Source organism: Tachypleus tridentatus, chromosome 11 (genome assembly GCF_004210375.1).
Source record: "Tachypleus tridentatus isolate NWPU-2018 chromosome 11, ASM421037v1, whole genome shotgun sequence".
In the NCBI taxonomy this organism is placed as follows: Eukaryota; Metazoa; Arthropoda; class Merostomata; order Xiphosura; family Limulidae; genus Tachypleus; species Tachypleus tridentatus.
In genome coordinates this window covers 80,003,189-80,028,456 of record NC_134835.1, presented here as the reverse complement: position 1 = coordinate 80,028,456, position 25,268 = coordinate 80,003,189, and the positions used below count along the sequence as shown (strand labels likewise).

The 25,268-nt window shown below is 36.2% G+C and overlaps 1 protein-coding gene across 9 annotated transcripts in view; it reads left to right on the top strand.

Moving 5' to 3' along the window:
• Window positions 1-21,542, top strand: part of LOC143232576 (uncharacterized) — a 29,339-nt gene extending 7,797 nt beyond the window's left edge. For 2 of the 9 annotated variants that reach the window (XM_076468176.1, XM_076468177.1), the window contains 10 exons: window positions 1,682-4,017; window positions 9,649-9,697; window positions 10,829-10,930; window positions 12,169-12,614; window positions 13,924-14,031; window positions 14,780-14,946; window positions 15,946-16,091; window positions 16,613-16,693; window positions 18,075-18,225; window positions 20,673-21,542. In XM_076468176.1, the coding sequence (XP_076324291.1) occupies window positions 1,867-4,017; window positions 9,649-9,697; window positions 10,829-10,930; window positions 12,169-12,614; window positions 13,924-14,031; window positions 14,780-14,946; window positions 15,946-16,091; window positions 16,613-16,693; window positions 18,075-18,225; window positions 20,673-20,943 (3,672 nt within the window). In that variant the 5' untranslated portion in view covers window positions 1,682-1,866 and the 3' untranslated portion in view covers window positions 20,944-21,542. Of the gene's footprint in view, window positions 1-1,681; window positions 4,018-9,648; window positions 9,698-10,828; window positions 10,931-12,168; window positions 12,615-13,923; window positions 14,032-14,779; window positions 14,947-15,945; window positions 16,092-16,612; window positions 16,694-18,074; window positions 18,226-18,894; window positions 19,021-20,672 lie in introns of those variants that run through there. The other 7 variants (XR_013017604.1, XR_013017605.1, XR_013017608.1 and 4 more) reach the window with 7 other exon arrangements.
• The last annotated feature ends 3,726 nt before the right edge of the window (window positions 21,543-25,268 follow it).

The following is a 25,268-nucleotide window of genomic DNA, read 5'->3' as shown; positions in this document are numbered from 1 at the left end:
GTACCAAACCCCCTGTATTCAGAGAAGTACATCCGAGAGGATCTGTCGTGAGAACTGGCAGACGACCGGATACGTTGTTAGCTTCCTCCTGATAATAAGATCCATCTTTTCCTCTCTCTTTTTTTCACTTACACCCTAACACCCCTGTTTACTTCTGTATAATCTTTTCATAAGTTGTGAGTCACATGATTGGGATTATTAGGTATGTAAACATAAATTATACGCTCGAGTAGAGGAAAGATGGGTTGTCATAACTGCAAAATACCTAGAGTAAAGAAACGAGCTCACTGACGACCTCAGTTAAATTGCTGTCATAATTTATAACGTAGCTTCTTAGTGGTGATGATTGGTTTAAACGTTTTTCCGACTTTACATAAATCTTTTTTTTTCTTCTAAAAGCATTCACATAGTGACTTTGTGAAACTCAGCGCCAGAAGACCCAAATGCTTTTATAAACGGCGTATATTAGGGGTGACCAACCTAACCTTCTGAGTGAATGTGCTCATTTCAAGTTTTGAGTAAAGTGTAAATGACCAAAAAACACACCAAACTACAGTCTATAGGGGTGGAGAAGGGCTAATCAAGCAGTTAAAAGGGATTTCAAATCAAGTATAATAATTTATAATATAACATGTCTTTTAATAACACGTGCTACAACATGCAAGATTTACTAACATAGCAAAGCTACCTCGAGTGCAACTCGCGACAAGCGTGCCATGAGCTGCCACTATCGTGTGTACAGTACCATGAATATGGAAATGTATTTTAAGAGACAGTATTTCGTTTTCAACATTTTAATTACTTACCTTATCGTAAAGTGGGTTAATTCGTAAAGAATTGTTTCAGATATGCCCGGTTATAATCTGTTAGTTTTCGACTTGAAATATAAAAACAACACAAATTTATTACTACTTGTTAACCACATTTCACGGAACTGATCACGTTATATCGAGTTGAGATATTTTTCAAACTAATATGCTGGTCATGGATACAAAATGAACACGTTTTATATTGTTTCACGTCACTAAACCATTAACAGCCATTTGACGTGTTATTGTTTTCGGTTTATAAACCAGTGTTTCAGAAGTTTTTGTCGAAATCAATTCATCGTTTAGTAATATTTATATGTAGCGTGATCTTTCAGTTCATTTTTGTATGAAAGGTTTTTGTTTATTTTTTTCCGGTGTAAATTACGTTGCCCTTAATTGAAGACTATTTCAGTGATAACACTTGTATGCAAATCTAACTACATACTATGATCTAAGTCAGTATAAAATGTTACAGTCAAATATTTTTCTGAGGTTGATCCTAACTTATTTTAATACACCATGCTTATTTCGAGTGTTCTAAACAGGGAAAGGAAATATTACATAGCACTGTGTTTTGAGCTGTGTTTATCAAAATTATCCATTTCTCTGTGATAACTGTTAAAATAATTTAAATGAAGATGTTCGTTCTTTGTTCCTTTTTACTTTAAATACGTAGCTCAGTTTCGGTTTTTAGGTTTCCAAGTTTACGTTAATGTATTTTAACGCGTACATTTATATTGAAGGGAAAATATGCTAGTTAAACTGGTCGACAAAAATTACAATTACGTGTGTGTACATATATTTTTAGGACACTACAGAAACGTTTTGGGATTACGACTGAAAAAAAATTACATATATATTTTTTTCTCTAGATTGAAGGACCAGTAAAGTATGCACTATCCTGGTTTGTATTCTTCTGTCCAGCCGTTTGAAGAAAATTCAGCCAACAGTGGAAGACACTTTGAAGTGCCACTTTTACGTCTTGGACGAGATTCCACTGGACCTCTCCAACAAATCTATAAGTCAAACCTCGGATTGTTTTCTAAAAGCTGAACAAATGTTCTTTCTCGAGCAGCGGAAGTTTGCTGGGTTGACTTCCTCCCAAGGGCTTTCAGAAGGATTACACAGACCTTTGACGGCTGTAGGTGGCTCCTCAGAATATCTGTTAGATCCAGCTCTTTTCCGTTTAGGTTACAGAGTAGATTCTGATGTACGTGGATTGATGGGTTCCAATATATCGTCGCCATTTTGTGTAGACCGAACCCCAGTTTCGTCCTCAGGGCAATCTTTTGGACCGCATCACATGATGGGTAGTTTCTTTCAGCAAAGAGACCAGTGTTTAGATCCACATGGATCCATTTGTACAATGGCTCGCCCTCCCACACAGCACCTCTCACCGTTCATTGAACCAGCTTCAATACCTTTACCTCTTCGACCCTCCAGTAGTACCATGTCTGACAGAAATCCACCTCTTGTACCGAGAGGCCTGTTTGGACATACCATTCCAGGTTCTATGGGACTTCCAAGTTTCTCGTTATATCCTGAACGAACTGAAGAGAAAGGAGCTTTTGTGGCGCTCCGCCCGGGCGCCGAGAAAAGCGTACTGAACGGAACCCCACTTGAAGCAACAAGTTATGCCGAGCACCTCCAGCGACTAAGGGAGCATCACGTGCAGCAAAACAAATGTGTAGGCGCGTGCTGTTCCCCTTCACTCGGTAGCTTAAGTCAGCCTCCCAAATCCTGTTCATGCTGCTCGTCGCCACAGACGGTTGTTTGCGGCCGTGGCCCTATAGGATGCTTAGGAAAAGAAACTCCCAGTGGAAAACTGTGTAATGGCGCCTGTGGATATTTTGCCCCTTCATTCCCTTACCTTGGTCAGCACACTGCCGCTAGTGATGTGCGCTTGAATATGAACCCATATTACCCCAATCTTGGGGAACCAACAAGAAGGGAAGAACCTTTGGGTTCAATGTTTTCTTGGAGTTCTGGTTTGGCAGCAGTTCCTATCAATAACGTCTTGGCTCCAGCTGTCTCTCCAGCCCTCAAAAGAAAAGATAGTACAGGATTAGGTTTAAAAGGAAGTCCACGTGCTGCTAAGGATTTTCCAGGCTATTCAACTCCCACCGAGCGTCGAGATAGCGTCGTTAAGCAACGCCCTCTCCAGAATTCTGGTCACAACATGGAAAAGCTGAAAAATGAATCTAATTGTAATGAAGTAATTGTTATTGAAGATGGACCCACAATCAAATGCGCAAAACAACATCTTTCTAAATCAAGTTCGAAACCATCAGAACATAATGCTAAAAGAAAAGACCACAATCAGAAAGACTGCCAAAAACACCTCAGTGCTCATGACAATAAACTCGGCAGTAAAAATATAGATCACTCTGAAAACAATGTAAAGATGCCACGACTTGATGCAGCCACTAAAACTAAAACTTGCTCCGAGAACTCGCAGTTACATGAAACAAACGTTTCTGCTCCACCACCTCTTACAGCAGCTGGAGTCACCATCAGCCCCACTAAAACTAATGTAACATCCTCTATAAACCCTCCTCTTTGGAACCCACACATAACAACAAGTATAACTTCTGCTGTCGCAACTACACAAACGTCTGCCATCGCACCTATTTGTCATCAGCCATTTGAAAGTCCCTTCACGAAGGAGGAAAGAACAGATGTGGGTGACTGTAAGCCAGCGATAAATCTTTCGAACAACCATCACTTTGACCAAAGTGTTACAACATCGCTTTCATATGGTATCAACAGTTTGACTCGAGACATTAAACCCCCAGCCTTGAATTCTGAACATGCCAAAGAACCCGGATGTTTACGGACAACTTCATCTTCCAAAGAGCATACTGATACATGTCTTCACCAACAGGTCAAGAAGCATGATATGAAACATCCAGAAAAAGGTTCGTGTTTTTCTTCTGCCAAAGAAGACCATGGAAGATTTCATTGTCAACCCTCGAAGACAGCACTCTCTTTTGATCCTTATTCATTCACCCAAGAAAAATCAGAATACACTTTCGACGATTCTGAGGATATTAATTCACCAACAGATAGCGGTGGACTAAAAGCAAGTCGCAAAAGATTCATGGTAGAGTGTCTGGTTAATTCTGATGGATACATCTCCCTGAAAAAAAAGAAAAAATTCAGCTTTTCAGACCCACCAAAACTCGGAAACGAAGAAATGACACTTCAAGTAAGTGTTTTACAGTTAAATAACAGTGTTTAGTCAATTTATCTTTCAAGGGCTTCATTGTTTATACTGAATAACTCTTACTCTGAGTTGCCAATGTGAACTTAATGGTTAGGACCCGTTAAGTCGGTCTTAACCTAGTGTGTTTCTTTCGTTATACTTTTCGAGATATTTGATAACGCTTCATACAGACTGATTTGTTTTGTGCTCATTTACCAATGTTAAACCTAGTAGAGTACTTATGGTGTGGGTGGTGTCCACCTCATTTGAACTTGTCTTTCCTTATACTTCTTTCCATGATGGTGAAGGTGAAATTTAGATTGATCATCGGAAATCGATGGCACGCAGTTTGCACGTGTGTTGTGTTAGGGACGTGAGCTCGCTCTTTCCACGAGCTGGTTCCCTAATCTGTAACTCTTGTACCCTCACAGGAATCGTTTTAGTTCGCGTCGAACAGCTATTAGTATCGACTGGGTAGGACAAAAAACGCGATGTTCGCGAAGGTTAGGCAAGATATGAGATTATTGGAGATGCATTCTTTTATTGCATTTTATTACCATTTGTATTGGACTATAAAACTGAGTTCCAAACCACATCGTCCATTATGAAATTCACGATTAAAATTTGACACCAATGATTGCTGCATTTTAACCCACGATAAACTATCTGTGTTTAAAAGTATCAGCTGCAGTATCTAATAACTGTGCAACGTAATATTTCAAAGTAATTAATAATTTTCTTAATTACACGAGGCTAATTATAACCATTTGAAAAACTTGTTGTCAAACGAGCACGTGAACGCCTTGGTTAAGATAGTGTTCCACATTCTACCGTATATTGCGCAGCGTATTTGATAATAAAAATTACTTAAAATTATTGAACTTTCGCACATTTATCTAAATTATGCGAAAAAAGACTACACCTGGTTCCTACATGTGGTAACTGATTAACAGCCGAAAAAGAAATTATGTCTACATTTAGTGTTGAATTCCATAAGGTTGTTTATAAATGTCTTTAAACCAGTAATACTGGAAAATAATGTTGCACTATTACAATTCGTGAGTTTGTTATGGACATCAAGTCAAAACGTGATAAAGTTCAGTGACCAAACAGGGCTCGGAACACTAATTAGATAGACTATGTATATATTTCTCTAGAGGGAGGGGTTGAGTAGTTTTTCTAGGTTACACACACTTCGGTAGTCTAGACACGCACTGGACTCGACATTGTTTTAGACACTTGTACTAATTTGTTATAATGAGCCTGAAGGCTAATCTTGTGGTTTGCACACAATGTACCTTTATTTTCTCTCGCATAGGGCATTTTGAAGGATAATTCAAATAATACATTATATACGTCGTTTTATGCATAGACTTCGATTTCATTTTCTACAGAGAAAACCTTTTTAGGATCTGTTTGCCTCAGCTGTTTGAGATAAAAGATATGGGAATAAAAATATACAACGTGTAGCGTTATAATTTACCTCGGACGAGTCTCCGATTTATTGTCATTTATGTTACGTATTACGATTTCCAATAACTGAAAATATGAATTTGAATTTAGAAGTTAATTAAATGTAAATATGTATTAATTTTATGATGTTTGTCAACAGTGTTGATACACACAATTTCCTTTTTTAACACAAATATATTTTAATATACAAACATAAAACAATAAAATTTATAACAATGGTTATTACAATAAATAATGATTTATATACATCGGTTTTACAAACTTACAGACAATACTGAGTCTTATATCCGGTCTAGAACTGAATATTTTACCAACGAACCAGATCCACGACGAGCAAATTAATTCTGAATTGCTACTGTTGCACCTCACTTAAACGAGCTAGCTGTCTTTTCTTGTCTGACTTCAGACCGCTTATAAGCTAACTTTGTACCGACGAAGATATTTAATGTCTTCGTAGAAATACTAACGTCCGAAGTTAGTTCAAAGAAGTTGAACGGTTTATAATATTCGAAATCTACAAACGTTCCTAGTCAAATATTTGTAGTTTTCCGATTATTAAGCGTTTATCACAATTATAGCTTCTGAGGCTTACAGTATACTGACTGTGGCTGACCAATAATAATCTGCATCTCGGCACGTTTATTTATATATATATTTAAGGCGAGATTCTCGAATGTTCAACAGCGTTCGAAAACACCCTAGCAATTTCGTAAAACAAATATTGTTGGTTCTCACTCTCAAGAATCTTCTACATATTTAGAGAATAGGCGGGGCTTGCGTAACACACATCCAACAATATACGTCACATGCATCAAACTGAAATAAACTTATGTATCAAACGTAATATTTGATTGCGGCTGCGAAAAGAAACATCGTTTAAATATATCAAGCTACCAATTTACCATCTGGAATTGTCGTTATGAAGGTAAACTATTTTACCAGCTTAATTAATTTAATTGTTGCTGAAATTTTAACATTTGGAAAGCGTATTGGCAGTCGCAAACCTTGACATCAAATTGTCATTACCAGTAAACTGTTAAAAGTAAGAAGCCTTGAATTAAAATGGAGTACAGCATGGAATGAAACCCTAAGCCTCTTATAAAAAAACAAAAATGTTGGTGATAATTGAAGCTATACAAAAAAATACTTTAATAATAACGGAAATGTCTCTTCCCCTCCCTCATGAAATATAGCCAGTGTCAACTAATTGGTTTAGTTATTTATTCAAATATAAAGCATATATTTTTTGAAAACCTGTCACGAGTTAAGTATTTTCCCTTTTGGACTATATTTATAGTGGATATCATACCGTTTGACACTGTATATTTATATATATATATTTATGACATATCAAGAAGAAGGACTGTCATTTTACCAATAAATAATCGAAGACGATTTACGAGTATGTAACTGATTTTTGATCGCTTGCCTGATAAATCGTACATAACAAGCTGATTTCTTCGTCTTTCTGAAATGAAATTCGAGCCTCGTAAAAACTAATTAAAGCCTGTCTTTCTCTGTATGTATAGTTTCACTCAATTATCCACATTTCATATTGTACATCAGAAAATGTATTAAACTAGTATCAAATAATACTTTTATATTTTGTCCAAACAACCCCAGTGGCTGAGATGTAGCTGTGAAGTGTTATAACACTAAAAATCGGGTTTCGATACCTGTGGTAGGCACAGCACAGATAATATATTAATTGTCTAACGTCAAATAACATTGTACTGGCCAATATCTTTCAGTATTTTCATTGTTAGTTCTTATAAATGTAGTATTTGTTCTACAAAAGAACTCCATTTAAAAAAAAAACATTTTCTAACACTGAGGAATGTATATGAAATTTGAAATGTAATTTGTTTCAAAAACACTGATTTAAAAAACACATAATTTTAAATGTGAAAAAATAGCCAACTTATTTTAAAAGGGTTAGCTAATAAGAGCGAAGTGATTTTGTTACATAATAATGTATGTCACATGTTTTGTAATTTTTAAAATGTCTGGAGAAAAGCTATAGTAAATGTTTAGCCCCTATTGTCAGATATCACTAATACACAACCCTTCTCACTAGATCGCCCATCAACTTTTCCACCCACTTCCAAACGCTAAAGTCGTTCTCTGTTTCAATTCAAATCATGCATATGCCCCTGGTGTGTGTGGCATTCCGACTGTTGTTTACATCATGTTGTGATATAACAACAAGTAAAGGAAAAATAGTTGTGCCACCTGTTGTTAATTTGTTTCTTCTAAAACAGATGTGGAGCCGCTGTTTTTAATGTCCATATATATCTGTATGTTTATTTCAGCTTTTACTTTAATAACTTAAATGCACATATACAATGTGTCTAGAAAGTTGGTCTGTTCAAGATCCCTATTAGGTAAACTGCAACCAATTTTTCCGATTTAAAAATGTCAAATGTACTCGTACAAAATGGACAGTTTTTTATTATATGTTGTTTATTTAGAAAGTACTTTCTAAGACAGATATTTCTTTAAGTACAGTAGTATTCAATAATGGAGATTGACAAGAATTTCAAACTATTCACGCGTCGAAAAACCACCTTATCGAATTCCTGAACGAAAAACTGGCCATCCAAATTATTGGTTACGATATATGACCCGCATATTTAGTAATACTTTAAAATCTCGTCAACATTTCTTGTATAACAATTCGCCCGGCATGGCCAAGCGTGTTAAGGCGTTCCACTCCGTAATACGAGGGTCGCGGATTCAAATCCCGGTCGCACCAAATATGGTCGCTCTCCCAGCCGTGGGGGCGTTATAATGTTTGGGGAATCCCACTATTCGTTGGTAAAAGAGTAGCCCAAGAGTTGGCGGTGGGTGGTGATGACTAGCTGCCTTCCCTCTAGTCTTACACTGCTAAATTAGGAACGGATAGCGCAGATAGCCCTCCAGCAGCTTTACGCGAAATTCAAAACAAAACAAGTATAACAATTCAAAGATTTATAAAGCATCACCTTTTTCATCTACTCCCTACTAAGTAAGGATTGAAAATCATTTTATTCCAGCATTTATTTTGTATTGGACACTTCTTATAGCAATTCTACAAATAACCAACGATCCATACTTTCCGCTAAATTTTTATTTTGTCTCCTATTTATTTTATTAAAATCTGAACACTGGGTGAGTCCTCTTGAGCATTTTGATTGCGATACTAAAAAAGAACGGAAAAACAAAAGATCGCAATGTACTTTCAAACCTCATAAAATGCTTGTATCTTTTACTTTGTAACAGATGTAATGCATTTTAATATGGCATATTATTTTAAAAGTATGGTTTATCTAGAAGTGATTTTCGGATCTCATTTATCAAGGAAAACAACAACACAAACGCAGTGTTCTAGACCATTTACACTATTCCTCATTTTAGCTTTAACGCGTTTCCTCAGGCTATTTAGTCATCAGTCTTAAGCCTTAAGAACGCTTCACTATAAAAATAAGTTAGAGTTTTCTTATAGCAAAGCCACATCGGGCTATTTGTTGAGTCCACCGAGGAGAATCGAACCTCTGATTTTAATGTTATAAATCCGTAGTACCGCTGTACCAACGGGGGAATTATAAAAGTGAACACAATGTTATTATAATGTGCTACAGTTGTCAACAATTCTCAGTTAATATGTAACAATTGGATATTTTATGTGCTGGTTCTCCTTTACTGTGTGTTTTTTCTTTAACAAGAAAGGAAGGAACGACCATAACTTTACCATATTTTGGTTTTGTATTTTTATTTATTAATCTAAAACAAATAAGAAGCTACTACTATGAATGTGGTGTAAGAATGTTTAGACCTGTCCGAAAACATCAGAATTATGACATTTGATAACTTGCAACAACTGTAGCAGTACCCCAGATTGGGCCAAAGGTTCGGTCTTTTATGTAGACTCACACCAGTGTTACTCCATTATTTTGATTTGGTCATTGTCACTCACGTGCCACTAAATTCCATAACCATTTCCACACATTCGAAGTAATAATTGAGAAATAATTTATTTGTGAACTTGTAAATTAATTGACCAATGTTTTGTCAAAATTGTCTCGTTTTAGTTTCAGTGTTTTAGTTTCAGTGCTTATCATTATAAGTTTTAGTTTCAGTGCTTATCATTATAAGTTTCCTTATTTTTTTTTCCATTGCCAGATCACGTCTTCTAGCTCCGCTGATGGAACAACTCCTAGTACTTCCCAGGGTAAGATGAGTTTCTTTTAGAATTCGTTTTACTCACGAATATACAAGTTGGGTGTTGTACACAAAATACACGTCTCCTTCAGCAAATATTAAGGTTTAGTTTAGATTTCTGTTTATTATATGGTATCGTATTTTTGACAGCTTTCTAATGTTAAACTACAAACGACCTCATCGTACCAGTAATTTCATCAGCTAGTTTTTGTTTTTAGTATCGTTTAGTATTCTGCATTATACACAGAATAAATAGTCCATCATTAACTCTGCCCAGTTGAGTGAACATAGTTGGTTTGATTGTATTACCATTGATACGAAACTCGTCAGTCTTCGATATATTTAAACCATGGCTAACGTTTCTATTATAAGGTATAACTGCAATCCGGCACCTAAGTTTAAATTATCACTTCATTTCCAGGAGGCATTGAGATAAAATTAAGTAACAAAACAGCTATGTTTTTCAAAAATACAATCTTCATTAATCTGATTGGTTTTGATCCAACGTCTTCTCAAAATTAAACAAAAACAGAAATCACTTAAAATAAACAAGAAAAGTGTAATTAATGTTTATGTAAGTATGTTCTCATATTTTGTTCACAGGAGAGTTTAAAGTTTGCATACTACCAGCTAAATACCGTATCAAATTAGATACATCATTCCCTAGGTTAGTTTCCAACTCTGATCTCTGTAGGTAGTTTAAGTTAATCAGAAATTATCAAAAAAAAAAAAAAGTTAATGAGTTTGCATGCTAGAGTAAATTAGCTGATACACAGTTCAGAGAACCTACGTCACTTGTTTGAAAAGTTTGTGACTTATGAAAGGCTTTTGCTTACTGGTTGTCAGCACCCACAAAAAAAAATCAATTTGTAAACCGCACGGTGATAGAACATTATGTTGTTGTTCGCGGGAAAAAAAAAACAACCTCTTACCCTTTCTTTCTCTGATCAAATTCTTTGACTGTATGTATTTTAGTACTTTAACTAAATTATTCCACATTGTTTCAAAAGTTTGGATATCTTCTTATTTGTAGAATGTTATTTTTATTATAAGTATTAACTTGAAATAAATAAATATACTTAATGTTTTGTGAGAAATAATTGTCCGTTAAGCCATTCTTTATTTTATTTCTCACATGCAGAGGAAGATACTTCAAAAACCAATCGTGGGAGTGAACCAGATAACCGTTTTGAGGACTTGAAGAAAACAGGACATGTCAAAACAAAACACCAAAACCATTCAGGTATAAATCTCCAGCAGCATCGTTGTAGCACCTGAGTGTGCGGATTGTTGTTGTTGTTGTTGTTGTTTTGAATTAAGCTCAAAGCTACACAATGGGCTATCTGTGCTCTGCCCACCACGGGTATCGAAACCCGGATTTTAGCGTTGTAAGTCAGGAGACTTACCGCTGAGCCACTGGGGGACGAGTGTGTGGAAAATAGTAGCTACAACCGAATCCAATAGAGAATCTTACTTTGTTGTATATACGAGCAAAGGTTTAAATTTGGAATTTCAACCTTTAAACAACTGGAAGAGAAATTAAGTTTATTTACAATTTTCATTGTTTTTCTTATTTCCAATTATAAAATACACTTTTACAGTTTTGAGAAACAAAAAACATATCACTCTTGCTACGTAAAGTCTAATCCTTCATTTCCCCAAAATGAAGCCGAAGGCCGCCAGGAGGGGTCACTTGTAAACACTTGCACCTGTGTTATTTTGTCAGTCAATCAGTCAGTAGTCTCTGAAATGGCGTCATATAACATTGCAGTTTGCATTGTGGTGCATCAGTAAAACGCGCGCATACCGTAAATCACGAAGATAGTTATGGATTATACAGTTTACAACACAGCATTACACAAAAATATTTGTTACTCGTAATTTTGGTGGTTTTATTTATTCTTGAAACAGAACACTTTCGGAAACCCTGCAGAAGTACATCTGGATCTACCCCTGTGAGAATTTGTTTGTTGTGTTGTTTTTTAATTTCGCGCAAAGCTACAAGAGGGCTATCTGCGCTAGCCGTCCCTAATTTGGCAGTGTAAGACTAGAGGGAAGGTCATCACCACCCACCGCCAACTCTTGGGCTACTCTTTTACCAACGAATAGTGGGATTGACCGTCATGTTATAACGCACCCACGGCTGAAAGAGCGAGCATGTTTGGCGCGATGGAGATTCGAAACCGCAACCCTCAGATTACGAATCGAACCACCTGGCCATGCCGGGCCTCCTGTGAGAGAGTTATAAGTTTTTGGGTTTACAACGCCTAAATTTGGGGTTTCATTCCCAACTGTGAGCTGTGTTGATGTGCGATAAAGTAAACAAAGAATGATATTAGAGAATTTGATGAAGTCTATCGTGATTACTTTTTCTTTCTATAAATCTTTGTTTTGTTAGTTTATATATAAGTGTAAAAAAATGTTGTAGAACACAGAATAGTTAATTATTTATTGAATACAGTTTTTCGTTGATTACTTTAGGTTCTACAGACAAGTCCCTGACAAAGAAATTTAAAACTGCAGAATTTGAAGAAGGGTTCCGGAAAGAAGCGAAGCGAGTCTGTGCCAAAGCTAAGAAGAAACTAAGAAAGCGATTACTGGCCAAACTTTATGAACAACAAAGGAAATCTGACCCAGAAAGTGAAAATGAAGAGTTGATAAAAAACGCAACGGCCAGCAAATCCCCGTGTTCAGATAATCAAGTTGTTTCTCAGTTAAGCCTAATATGGAGGCAACGACGGCTATTATACAGTTGTCATACAGTAAGACGACGAAAACTAAAATCGGGTTTAGATATGATTGCTAAGCCACATCGTAAAAAGAAATCAAAATCACAAAGTATAGAAAAACTTTTGAAGAAAGATTTTCTGAAGGAGAAAGCGCATTTAGCACCGTTAGAGGACACTTTCGAGCAGATCGGAGAAAAAGTGAGTCTTTTAAACAATTGTTTGACAACCACATTCAATGATAACTGAGAAACATAAAACACAACTAGACGCCACATCTAATCGTTTAGGGTGATAATTAACCGTGACTGACCGAATCTGGATTCTGTCTAATCCAGTACTGTCTGGTTTATGTAAATTCTTACTAGTCTTGATGCATTGCTTATCTATCCGTAAATTGGTTGCCACGATAGAGTATATACACGTGTGTGTGTGTGTATACATATATACACATCTGTAATACCTACCTGTAAAGATTAAAAGGCAATATACAATATTACCTTGTTCTTTGTGTGCTACATGAATACTTAAGTATCAAAATATCGGTCTATCTTGAAGGAACAAAGAAAAAAAAAGGAGTCTTGAAGACTGTAAACACCTATAGTGACGTGAGCGATCACGTCACATCTTGTCACTTGTAGGTTACGTGGGTGATGTTTGCGGATCATATCAATTAGATCTGCTGTATTTATAATTTAGATCTAACAGTAAACTGAACGATCTTATTAAACTGAGAGGCCAGCAAAGGGTGGGCCAGTTGAAGTGCGTGTGTATATGCTTCAACAAAAATGTTTAGTTCATTTTCTTATGAATTGAATGTATAACACTTGGTGGCTTAAATACCAATCTGTTTCGAAATTTAACACTGACGGAAAATAACCGCATGTTTAATAAACACGGTGCCATCACAGGACTCGATCTAGAAAAACACGTAACAATCGGGGGAAAACAAAACGCTTAAACCAAAGTTACTTAATTTCTACTAAGTTTAATCAGCTAAAATAACGTGTACGGATGTTTCGGTGCTAAAGCAGTTTGTTTTTGTAACACCGAGGTTCTTGCCTTTGGGTAGAAGCACTTATTCGCGTCGATTACGATTTAAAGAACTCGAAAATTACGCAGTTCGAATATAAGTTATGTTAATAAAACAAAAATTTAAAATAAGGATTTAGGAATTTTTAAGAACTGTAACGCTTTTACACTATGCCGCTGTTTTAAAATGTTAACTAGAAGTAAAGAAATCAGTCAAACTAAAGTGCTTGTTTTATATACAGAATAAAGCTATTATTATACTTATCAAGAGAATTACGGTTTTTCAGTCCATATTTACTAACTACATTTCAACCGCTGTAATTAAATTGTACTGTCGTTTCAGTTTTCGAAACTAATTTCAAAGTCTACATGACAGACGAGCGTAGAGTTTGTATGTGCCAACACCCAGAGAACGTTCTCTTCTCATAGTTACTATACAAGTGTTTAACTATGTTTCTTTTTCTTGTTGCACCACCAGGTGTCGTTTGACTTTTCCAATGGAGCTCCTCCGGAGATGAAACGTATTATGGTAAACAAAGCTTTGGGAGAGACCATTCTTCATCGAGCGGCTAGATTAGGCTACGCGGTAAGTGTTCCTGTCTTGACACTCTTGCAAAACGATTTTTCTCCCATCTTAAATTATTACCTTCATATTGGAACTAATGGAGTTAGCCATATGCCTAGGATATGCTGCTGTTTCAGTGCTCTGTCCGCTTAATAATGCAGACTGTTCTAGAAGCTTAAAATAATGGTGAATTAACTCACGTACAAAACTGCTAATGTTTTGTATTTTTAGCATGTTTTGCACTTCTTGGTGTGTATGATACAGCGTTTATTCTCGTTAATGTAGATGTTAGATATCCTGTTCTTCGGGTATCTCTTATAAGTCTTGTTATTTCTATCTTTTGTATTAACAGGCACTGTTGTTTCTTACAGGTTCAGTTGTTTCTATCCTGTGTATTATTGAGTTAGTTGTTTCTATTCTGTGTATTACAAGTCCTGTTGTTCCTATTCTGTATATTACAGACCCTATTTTTTTCTATCCCATGTATTAAGGGTTCTGTTATTTTTAGCCTTATATGTTACAAATTGTATTTATTTCAGATGTGTAACACTGGCATTTAACATGTTAATTTATATTACATGTAAATAGTTAGGTTTGATTTTCATCAAATAGTTTGTTTAAATGTGTACCCAAGCTTTAAAAGATTAATTCAGCGGATGGATACATTGTCACTTTTTTATGTGTGAAATCGTTTAATCGTATAAACAGTTCAGTAAGGCCACTCCATTTGGCAGGTTTTACATTTGCAGACTTCAATCTTTTCTTACAGGAAGTGGTTTTATACTGTCTAGGAACTAATTACTGTGATGTCAACGCACGGGATAATGCCGGCTACACTCCTCTACACGAATCCTGCTCGCGCGGAAACCTCGAGATAGCAAGTGCACTTGTGCAGTATGGAGCTGATGTCAGTGCGAGCGCAGCGGGAGGAATCAGGTATGTTGTATATATCACCACAGAACACCATTATAATCGTAAGACTGAAAGGAAACAATAGCTGTGGAGTCCCATTTGCAGCCACAAAACCTTAACCACAATTTTTACGAAAGTGACTTTGTAACAGTACTTACAGTAAAGAAGCATATAGTTAGGGCTGAATATGCCCTGATTCACAACTTGGTCGTTTCTGCCCTTATCAAGTAATTCTAAAAAACAAACAAAAAAAAAACAGTCAAGTTACATTGATATTTAAATTGCTAAATATTATAAGCATATTATGTGATTATTATCCACATTTTAAGTTAACTCGTCAACGTTATATTGCCGTTAAACCATTTAGTTTTGTTGCACTGTTTGTTTCGTTAATAATCTTTTATACTGCTTCAATGAACTTGCTTTTTATCATACAATATCGGCTAGACATTGGTGCTGAAAACATTGATCTGGATATTTATGAAACAACATTTCTAGTTTTCAAACTGTCTGATAACCTCAGTCTTTATTTCCTTGTAATTTGCAACAAAAGCTAAGTAGGCCTTCGAAATGGGATATGAAATGAGCAATGGCCAGGTGATTAAGGCACTCGACTCGTAATCGCTTTTCTAGTAGTATTAACTTGGTGTTTGTTCAGTGGAATCGTCAAACTTATTTATGTATTGAGTTCCTAACCAGATGGCCAAGTGGTTCAGGCACTCGACTCGTAATCTGACGGTCGCGGGTTCGAATCCCCGTCACACCAAACATGCTCGCCACTTCAGCCGTGGGGGCGTTATAATGTTACGGTTAATCGCACTATTCGTTGGTAAAAAGAGTAGCCCAAGAGTTGGCGATGCGTGGTGATAACTAGTTGCCTTCCCTCTAGTGTTACACTGCTAAATTAGGGATGGCTAGCGCAGATAGCCCTTTTCGTGTAACTTTGCGCGAGATTCAAAAACCAAAACCCAACCATGAAATGAATAGTGTATTTGGTATTACTCTTGGTCTCATATTTTCCAGACCTCTCCATGACGCTGTGGAGAACGACCACGTTGAGATAGTGCGTTTGTTGTTGTCCCACGGCGCTGATCCCACTATAGCCACGTATTCTGGTCTCACGTCTCTAAAACTGGCGAGGTCGTCCATCATGGCCAAGTTCTTACGAGGTGAGTGTCAATGTACGGGTTGAATCTGTAAACACAGTCGTGTACTAACTACTACTACTACTCGCGTCACATGTAAAAAATAAGTTAACTCAGTGATATTTGTTTAACGATTTGATGAAAGACCGTGTGTGTTTATCTTGTGCTTTTTTCAAACTTTTTTTACATAATTTTCTTTAGCGGTTTGGTTTGAAACGTTCTTTGTTTTAAATGGACATTTCCCTTTAAAGAATGTCTCCCGCTAGTACTGCAGTAAGTCTACAGATTTACAACGCTAAAATCAGAAGTTCGATTTCCCTCGGTGGACTCAGCAGAAATTCTGATGTGGCTTTGCTATTAGGAAACACACATACAAACACACCTTTATAGAAAATTATTAGCACATAGAGATGTAGTTATACACTACTAATGACAAAATTTGAGTCATTTCGAAGTGTGTAATAATTATTTGATCCTCTCACTATCAATGTTATTAATGTTTGATATATAAAATAATATTATTAAAACACGTTATAACTGTCCAGGTTTCTTGGCCGATGCAACTGGAGAAACCGAGAGTGGTTTGGTTTTACCGTGGAAGTTTCAAGGATCTTCGTCTTGCCTAGGTAAGCTGTTTCAACTAGATACATTTTGTATTTATTTTTAGTCGCGGATGAGCGACTCATAAAACAGGTTCGAGTTTATTTTTGTGTTTTTTCTCTCTCTCTCTCTCTTTTTTTTTTTCAACTCCGTTATCTCTTGATCGATTTGATATCTAATAGCAGTTTTGGACTTGAGAGGTACGACCCTTTCCATTGATGCATTTGATCACGCCCAAGGTCTCATAGATAAATTTATTCTGGTCCTTTCTTAAAGAATTTTCAATTTGAAGGTAGACTAGTAGTGGTCCTGTTGAGTGTTAAAATTGAATCGAGTATATGCGCACCCGCTTTGTATTGTTGGCGCACAAAGATATAACTCGTACAAAAGGGAACAAAAATCTCGTAGATCACTATAATCCTGCCTAAAGGATTTTCAAGTCCCGTGACTATTGAGAATTCCCTCATGTTCTTTGTTGTTTTTGTGCTAAATGTAACGAGTCCAAATTTACTACTGGCGTACTTCGTTTCAAATGAATATACTAAAATCGGTGAACGCAGTTTATTCTGGCCAATACTCCTTTAATCTAGAAATGTGGGTTCGCATTATTTGGAAACTGTGTTAATCATAGATTAATGGTTTGCGTTAGGTAACATACCGAGGTCCGATGTTTGAGACGAGATGCCGCTGAACCTCTTGAGATAAATTTCTGACCTGGCCGTTCAATTCACGCGCGCATAAGTTGCAGTTCAGTCTGTTTAGTTCAACTTAAATTGTATTTGGAAATTATCGAAAAGTTTGTTGTAAATTACAGTTAGCCACGATAACAGTTATATATGTAACAAACATAGGTCAACATAAAATTGTGGTGTCTCAACATACGTAACTGTTACAGTAAGAAAAGACAAAAAGAGAATTTTTATTGTTCAGTTAACTGCTATACTTATAATTAACCACATGTGTTGATACTGCTTCAAAGTTCTCAAAATTTTCTTAAACAACCCACCAGGAGCGGTCTTTTTCGTTCTGGAGCTCCGGGAAGAATTTAATAAATGTGACCCCATAATTATTAAAAACTCAAAAACAGATTAAAAGGCATAGCATTGGGGCCCTTCTATGTGTGTTACCCGGGACAACTGCCCAGTAGGTAAGACTGCCTATGCAAATTACTCGTGTTTAGTGCACTCTAATATAATGTATAAAAGTTTACACTAAGTGGGTGTGTATACGTTACAGAAGTATGACAGACATATAACATATCCCCTATGTTTTAGTTAGTGTAGATGCAAGCATTTTAAAAAAACGTGAATTTTTACATGATTTGTTTTAACTTACACTACAAAACTCGATCTTAAATTAATCTCTTAAAAAACAACATCTACTCAAAAATAATTGTTTACATTTCAGATACCAAGGAGACAGGCTATGACATCTGGGAAGGACTTCCCCTGGACTCTGAGAACGAAACCGAGGAAAAGGACGACTTTTTGTTCGAGGTGAGCGACACCCCTCACCTCCCGACTTTCCGCCTACAGTTGCCTGGCAACACCAGCAAGGCGTAAGTACGCCAAAAGTGCTATCGCTGCAGCTGATCCCAGCAACCAGGTTTATCTTAATGCTGCAAACCAACTGAACTGTATTATTTCTAAACCGAATATCACATTTATATGGCATTGCGCTCAAGTGTACATTTCGCGATGATACTTTTGACCATTAGTAGACAGGTTCAGGTAAATTTTTTGAAATGAAATAACTATAGGAAATATAAGAATAATTTGATTAAGTTTCTTAATTCAACGGATAATTTTAAAGCTAATCAGATTCAGCTTCAACTTTTTTGTATAGCCGAATAACAGCTCACCAATGTGGGACAGCAGTAAGTCTACGGACATCCAACGCTAAAATCGCAGTTTCATTCCCCACAAAGGACACTGCTATAGCCCAACGTGGCTTTCCTCTAAATGAAATCATTCCTCAGTGGGATAATGGTAATGCAACTCCACGAACTTGGATCGCTGAAATCCTTAGTCTGATTAACGGTTTAGTGCTGTTACTTTTATGGTGACGAGCTGGAAGCTATTCCACTGTAAATTCAGTCCTTAAACAAATTTGGTAATAAAAAAAATAGTAATTACTAACACGTTTGATTCACCCGATCGTATTTGCGTATTTTAATTTTTTTTTTTTTCAAAAATAGGTTTCAACGTTATTATCATTCTGTTTGTAGAAAGACGTTTCTTTGGAACTCTGATGAAGGTATAAGAGAGATCGTGTGCGAAACTGCTAAGTGGCACCAGTACTGACTGATATGGTCCCAGCACTGGGCCAGCATGCCTTGCAATTCAGCATTTGGGTCAGTCAGTAAGCCTGTTTTAGCCGTACATGAATTTAAGTTGTTTTCCTGATATTTATTTTACCAGCTCCACTAATTGTAGTGAGAAATGTGAAAAGTTGAAACTCAGCATGATTCAGATAAAACTTAAATTGAGTAGAGCTAAAACTACTGGCTGAAAAGCTGATTTGATCGACAGGTAAACAAAATAATATAAGCTATAATACAGTGTCAAACTATTGTTTTGTTACATGAAAATAGGCATAGTTTCAGTATATTTGTAAGAACCTTGTTCTGAGTTGCTGAATAAAGCGATATAATTGTAGCTATTGAATAAAAATAATAATAATTAACTTTTTTCACATTCTAATGTTCGCTATCATGGACATTTTATAGGCCTAGGATAGTTTCCGCGAATGTGGCACCTACTTCCTTGTTGGGAGTTTTATCATTTTCAGCGCTCATTCTGTTCTTATGAACTGTGGTGTGATTGTCTTGGACTGAACACGCTTGGAACAGCATCTGGTTTTAGAGGTTGTGTTTTTTTTGTTTTGTTTTTTGGTTTACACAACAAAATAATATATATTACTTTTACGATATAAGTTACTAACAATCACTTTAAGGGCCTACAATGGATTTTAACATACAGGTAACTGTTACTGAAATATTAATCTGTATCAATAATCATGCATTACATAAGCCTAGTCATAGGCCTATAAAAATAATTTTGTAGACGAAGCTTATTTAAATGGGACATAGTGGGGGAGTGTATTTTGAAAATGAAATTTTTAAGACTTAACATAAAAAGGCTATAAGATAGGAATAATTTTATACATATTTCTAAGTGGAAAGCAAAATTATTAAAAATTTTATTAAAGCTAGGCCTACCATAGTTCCAGATACACAGGTGCCAAGCACGAAATGCATCATGACAAATAACTCCTTTCTTCGGTTTGTGCTGTTCCTGTCTGAACTCATGAAGCCACTTTGCAAGAATTCCAGATTTGAAGGCCACGAATAAACCACCTCTCTTAGAACATCCAGGCACATACCATTTAAGATATTTTTAAGTTATTACATTTATTAATCAAACAGAAAGCACGTTAACATGACGAGACAATGAACATGAATAAAATAAGCATCCGGGTATCTGGCTACAGACAAGGACCGCATCCTTACTGGCGCCCTTTACTAGTATAATTAGCACGGTCCCTCATTCAACGCGAATGAAATCTCTACAGTACAATTCACTTCTGGCTGCATTTTGCTTTATCTGAGGGAATAAAAAATGACCTTCTCTATCAGTAAATCATCTTTCAATATGTTTTTTCTAACAACGTGCGTGTCAATAGTTTTCGTGTCAGTGAATCTCCTTTTTCGGATGAAAGAAACACGGATTGAAAATTACTTCACTTGTGTTATTATTCTGCTTTACCCTGTAAATTTTTGTCACAAATACCTTTAAAAAACAGCAACTCTGTGGGAGGATAATAAATCTTTTGTCCGCAACTGATAAATACAAATTGATGAGAAGAAGTGAAGTCAGATTCATAAAAACGTTGCAAATCAATATATATGCAAGAGTTCACAGATGTTTATTGTGCTGTTATCTTGAAACGCCGTGCAAAAAATGTTATGCTACAGGCAGATTTTATTTTTTCTATTTTATGCAGGATATGTAACTGCCTCCGTCTGACAGATGTGTTAAACCAGATTGGACTAAGCAGGGAGAAGTTTACGTTCGTTCACAGCTACATCGAAATATTTTCTGTACCCAAACACGAAATAGAAACGAGTGCCACCTGCAGTCAACTTCTGACAGGCACGCGACTGGACAGTCTCTTAGCAGATGCGCATAATGATGGAAGCACAAACATCGATGTGGTACGGCTGGACAACAACATTAGAGATATTTTGGGCATTGAAACAGTAACACTAAGATAGTATTATCAGCTAGTTTATTAGAAACCTGATGATATAAATGGGTTGTGGAAGAACTCGTACACTTTCAAACAGTTTACGAAAATTTGTTATAGATATGACAGCTGGTCAGCGATGACGTACGTCCTAGGTCCTTCGAAATAGTTGTGTTATTTCTATGATCCACGAATATAGTACATACAGTGACTAGCTCAAGCCGTAAGAATAATATATCATAAAAATTGTTGAGTTTTTGAATAATAGCTACTTGTGTCCAAAATATTAAAAAAACAATTATTAGTGAATATTTTTTTGTTTTCTAAAGTATTCTGAGTTGCAAACTTTGAAAGACATACCCACCCCGCAGTGACGTATATGGAGTCTGTTTGTCTGCTTGTATCCTTTGTAAAATGTTCCTGATCAGAGATAAGCTTTATGGGATAGCAATGAATAAAATATGTTAGCTTATGTGGATTTTGATATGTATATGTGTTGAAACCATGTGTTGTAAATATGTAGATATTGTGATGAACGTGTGGTGACGTAATAGTGCCTATTTCATCTTTCGATCTGATCTGGTCATCAATATTCTTTAACAAATTCAATAAAAGCTTTTTTTTTCAGGGCTGTGTTTGATTCAATTCTTTTATTATTTTTTTTGTTGTTGTTGTTGTCATAAAAGCACCATGAAAAACATATATTTATTCAATTATACCAAAACGTGCAGTATTTTCATTTGATATAGTCTACTTTAAATACACTTAGTGGCCACTTTATTAAGTACACCTGCTCTTTAACTCTTGAACAGTGGGAATGTTGTAGGTAGCATCAGTTGATGATGACCGCCGTGTAAAAGTTAACACAAATAGCCAAACGTGTGGCTGCAACTAAATGTATAAAGCATGCAGACATGGTCAAGAGATTCAGTTGTTATTCAACCAACATTAGAATGGGGAAGATGCGTGATCTAAAGAACTTTGACTCTGGAATGATTGTTCGTGCCAAACGTGATGGTTCCAGCATCTCAGAAACTGCTGATTTCCTGGGATTTTCACGCACTATAGTCTCTAGAGTTTACAGAGAATGTTGAAAAAAAGCATTCAATGAGCAGCAGTTTTGTGGGCGAAAACACCTTGTTAATGAAAGAGGTCAGAGAAGAAAGGCCAGACTCGTGTGGATGGGCTATAGCAGCAGAAGACTACTCTGGGTCCAATTACTATCAGCCAAGAATAGGAAGATGAAGCTACAGTGGACACAGGATCATCAAATATGGATGATTGTTAAAACGTCGCCTGGTCTGACGAATTTCGATTTCTTCTGTGGCCTGTAGATGGTAGGGTCAGAATTGGGCGTAAACAGTCTTGTTTCAACGGTACAGGCTGTTAGTGGTGGTATAATGTATTTTGACACACTTTAGGCCCCTTACTACCAACTGAGCATAATTTGAATGCCACAACGTACCTCATGAGCATTATTGTTGACCATGTGCACCCATTTAAGGCCACCTTATACTCGTTTTCCAGTGGTTACTTCCAGCAAGATAATACGCCATGTCACAAAGCACTCATCATCTCAAGCTGGTTCCATGAAAATGACAGTAACTTCAATGTACTCCAATGATCTGCACAGTTCCCAGATCTCAATCCAATAGAGTATCTTTGTGATGAAGTGGAACAGGAGGCTCACAGCATGAATGTGTGGCCGACAAATCTGCAGGAATTGCATGATGCTATCGAGTCAGCGTGGACCAAAATCCCTAAGGAGTATTTCCAGCACCTTATTGAACCCACGCCGCGAAAAATTCAAGTTGTTCTGGAGGCACAAAGTTGTTTTATCACGTACTGGAAAGTAACTAGATAATAAAGTGGCCATTGAGTGTATATGATGAAAAGCAAGTAATCGAAGCTGTTTTAAATAAACAAATGTCACAGTTTTTTTAATGTTTGGTTCATGTAGAGAATCATCTGGTGAATAGAATTCGGAAAATAACAGTAATTGTTGTAAACTGTTGCTGTACGTGATACGTTTGCTAAGACATCAAGACTCGTATCTCAACAACGAGAACAAACTTCGAGACTGTATCAGATGTTCGCAGCCGTTTTTATCACATATGAGTGTTTCTCGTAAATTACCAATCGGAACTTATCACTGTAGTTTTATGACGTTAATCTTTATCAATAATCGATAACATCCCATCAAACCTACAGTATAATGGAATTATGAAAATTGATTTATTGTTATTATTACTTATTATTTATTGAAATAAATACTTCAAGAATCTTTGTAAGTTGAAAAAAGCACACCATACCTTTCAGTTAGTTGCTTTCAATTACCTAGAAAAAAATTTTAATGAAAGATATAGTTAACTAAAAATATAAAATCCCATTAGCTAACAACTTTTGGAAGCAGTTCTATAAACTTGAAATAATATGCCAGATGTGTAAAAAAAAGGTAGTGAAAATTTTTATATCATTATTATAACGTACACATGAAACTTTCTTGATAGCATAATGCATAGTACGAAATGGCAGACTAACTGAGGAAGATTAACTGTTATTTTTACAATGTGGACACAAATGAAAGTGTATTCGGCAGAATCGTCGACCCGCAGCTCAAGACATTCAGCTACGCCTGGCCCATATATTGAAATAAACAGACATTTTAGCTTCTGCAGTTGAGGGTAAAGTTATTACGATCTTACTCAAGCTTGTTTGTGTACGGGGTTACGTAAGAGATATGAAGAGCGACTCAAACGTAAATATCTATAGCTAATATAAATATAGCCTCAACTACTATGTCTGTCATATCTCCATCGTCTTAATGAGTTCAGATAACAGGTGAGAGACCTCGCTCGACAGCACTAGATACAGTGTGATTAACTGGTATATTATATATAGCACTTCTTTCATTTCACTCAGAAGTCCTTGTCAATAATTCTATCAGACTAAAGCTAAATGTCAGTGTATATGTTATACGTATTGTGTGAACATTTTTCTAATTGTAGATTTGATGACTTTTCTACATGCAGGGGTGAGTGGTTAAGGCACTCGACTCGTAACCCGAGGGTGGCAGGTTCGAATCCCCCTCACACCAAACGTGCTCACCCTTTCAGGCGTTATAATGTGATGGCCAATCTCACTATTCGTTGATAAAATAGCAGCCCAAGAGTTGGCGGTGCGTGGAGATGATTAGTTGCCTTCCATCTAGTCTTACACTGCTAAATTAGGGACGGCTAGCACAGATAGCCCTCGTGTGACTTTGAGCGAAATTCAAAACAAAGATTTATTTTTCTTTTCCAAAAATAGATCCACTTTACAGAGCTTAGTACTTCTACTTTAAATTTTCTTTTCTGTTTTTCAGAGAAATTCACCCCTGCCTACATGTGTTGAATATTAAGCATATATCTCGTCCTATTCGATGGTTTGTTGTTTTTTTGCTCGATTTTGGAAATAAAAGTTATTTACACCGAAGTAAAGCTGAATGTTTGATATTGTATGAACTGTTCTTACTTCAAAACTTATTACAGTTTATATATTGTTAATTATGATACCAGTCAGGCCTTGTTACAATGACATTAGTAATGTTTTATATTATCCTCATTAAAGCTACTACGAATTATTTAAAGAAATCTAAACACATTTTTTGCCTGGTGGTTTAGATATGTGTGACATGGTCGGATTTTCCAACAGGCAGTTAACCATTTGGTAAATATCGATAAGAAATAAATATAAGATAAGCAGAAGAATCAGTAAAACAACATTTTCAGTGTTCACGTAAGTGAAATGGTCCTATAATAGTGTTAAATGAAAATAAGTATTTGACAAGAAAAAACCATTAAATTTATCTTAAGTTTCGATACACATATTTTGTACAATGTACACCCTTGTGCAAATTAATTGAAACAAGACAGAAAATTACAACTTTTTCAATTGCGTTTTATTTCTGAGAATCCAAAAATTACTCACAAATTAATACATGATATGACCGCCTTTATTTTTCAGAAGGTCATTAATCCGCTTCGGCATCGAGTCCACGAGTTGACTGCAATCTTTACTAATTTTTGGATCGCGGTACCACACCTCAATTATGGCCTCAATTAGCTTATCTTACGTAGTACAGTCTTTTCCCCGAAGTCTTTCTTTACAAATCGCCCAAAGACTTTCGATAGGATTTAAGTCCGGAGAGTTTCCAGGCCAGTTCAGCACCCTTATTCGCGTTGGAGTTATAAAATTTTTCACAAGTTTCGATGTGTGGCATGGAGCTAGATCTTGCTGAAAAATGCCAGATCCATCTGGAAATCTCTTTTTCAATTCTGGAACGACTCTTCTCTACAAAACTTCGATGTACTG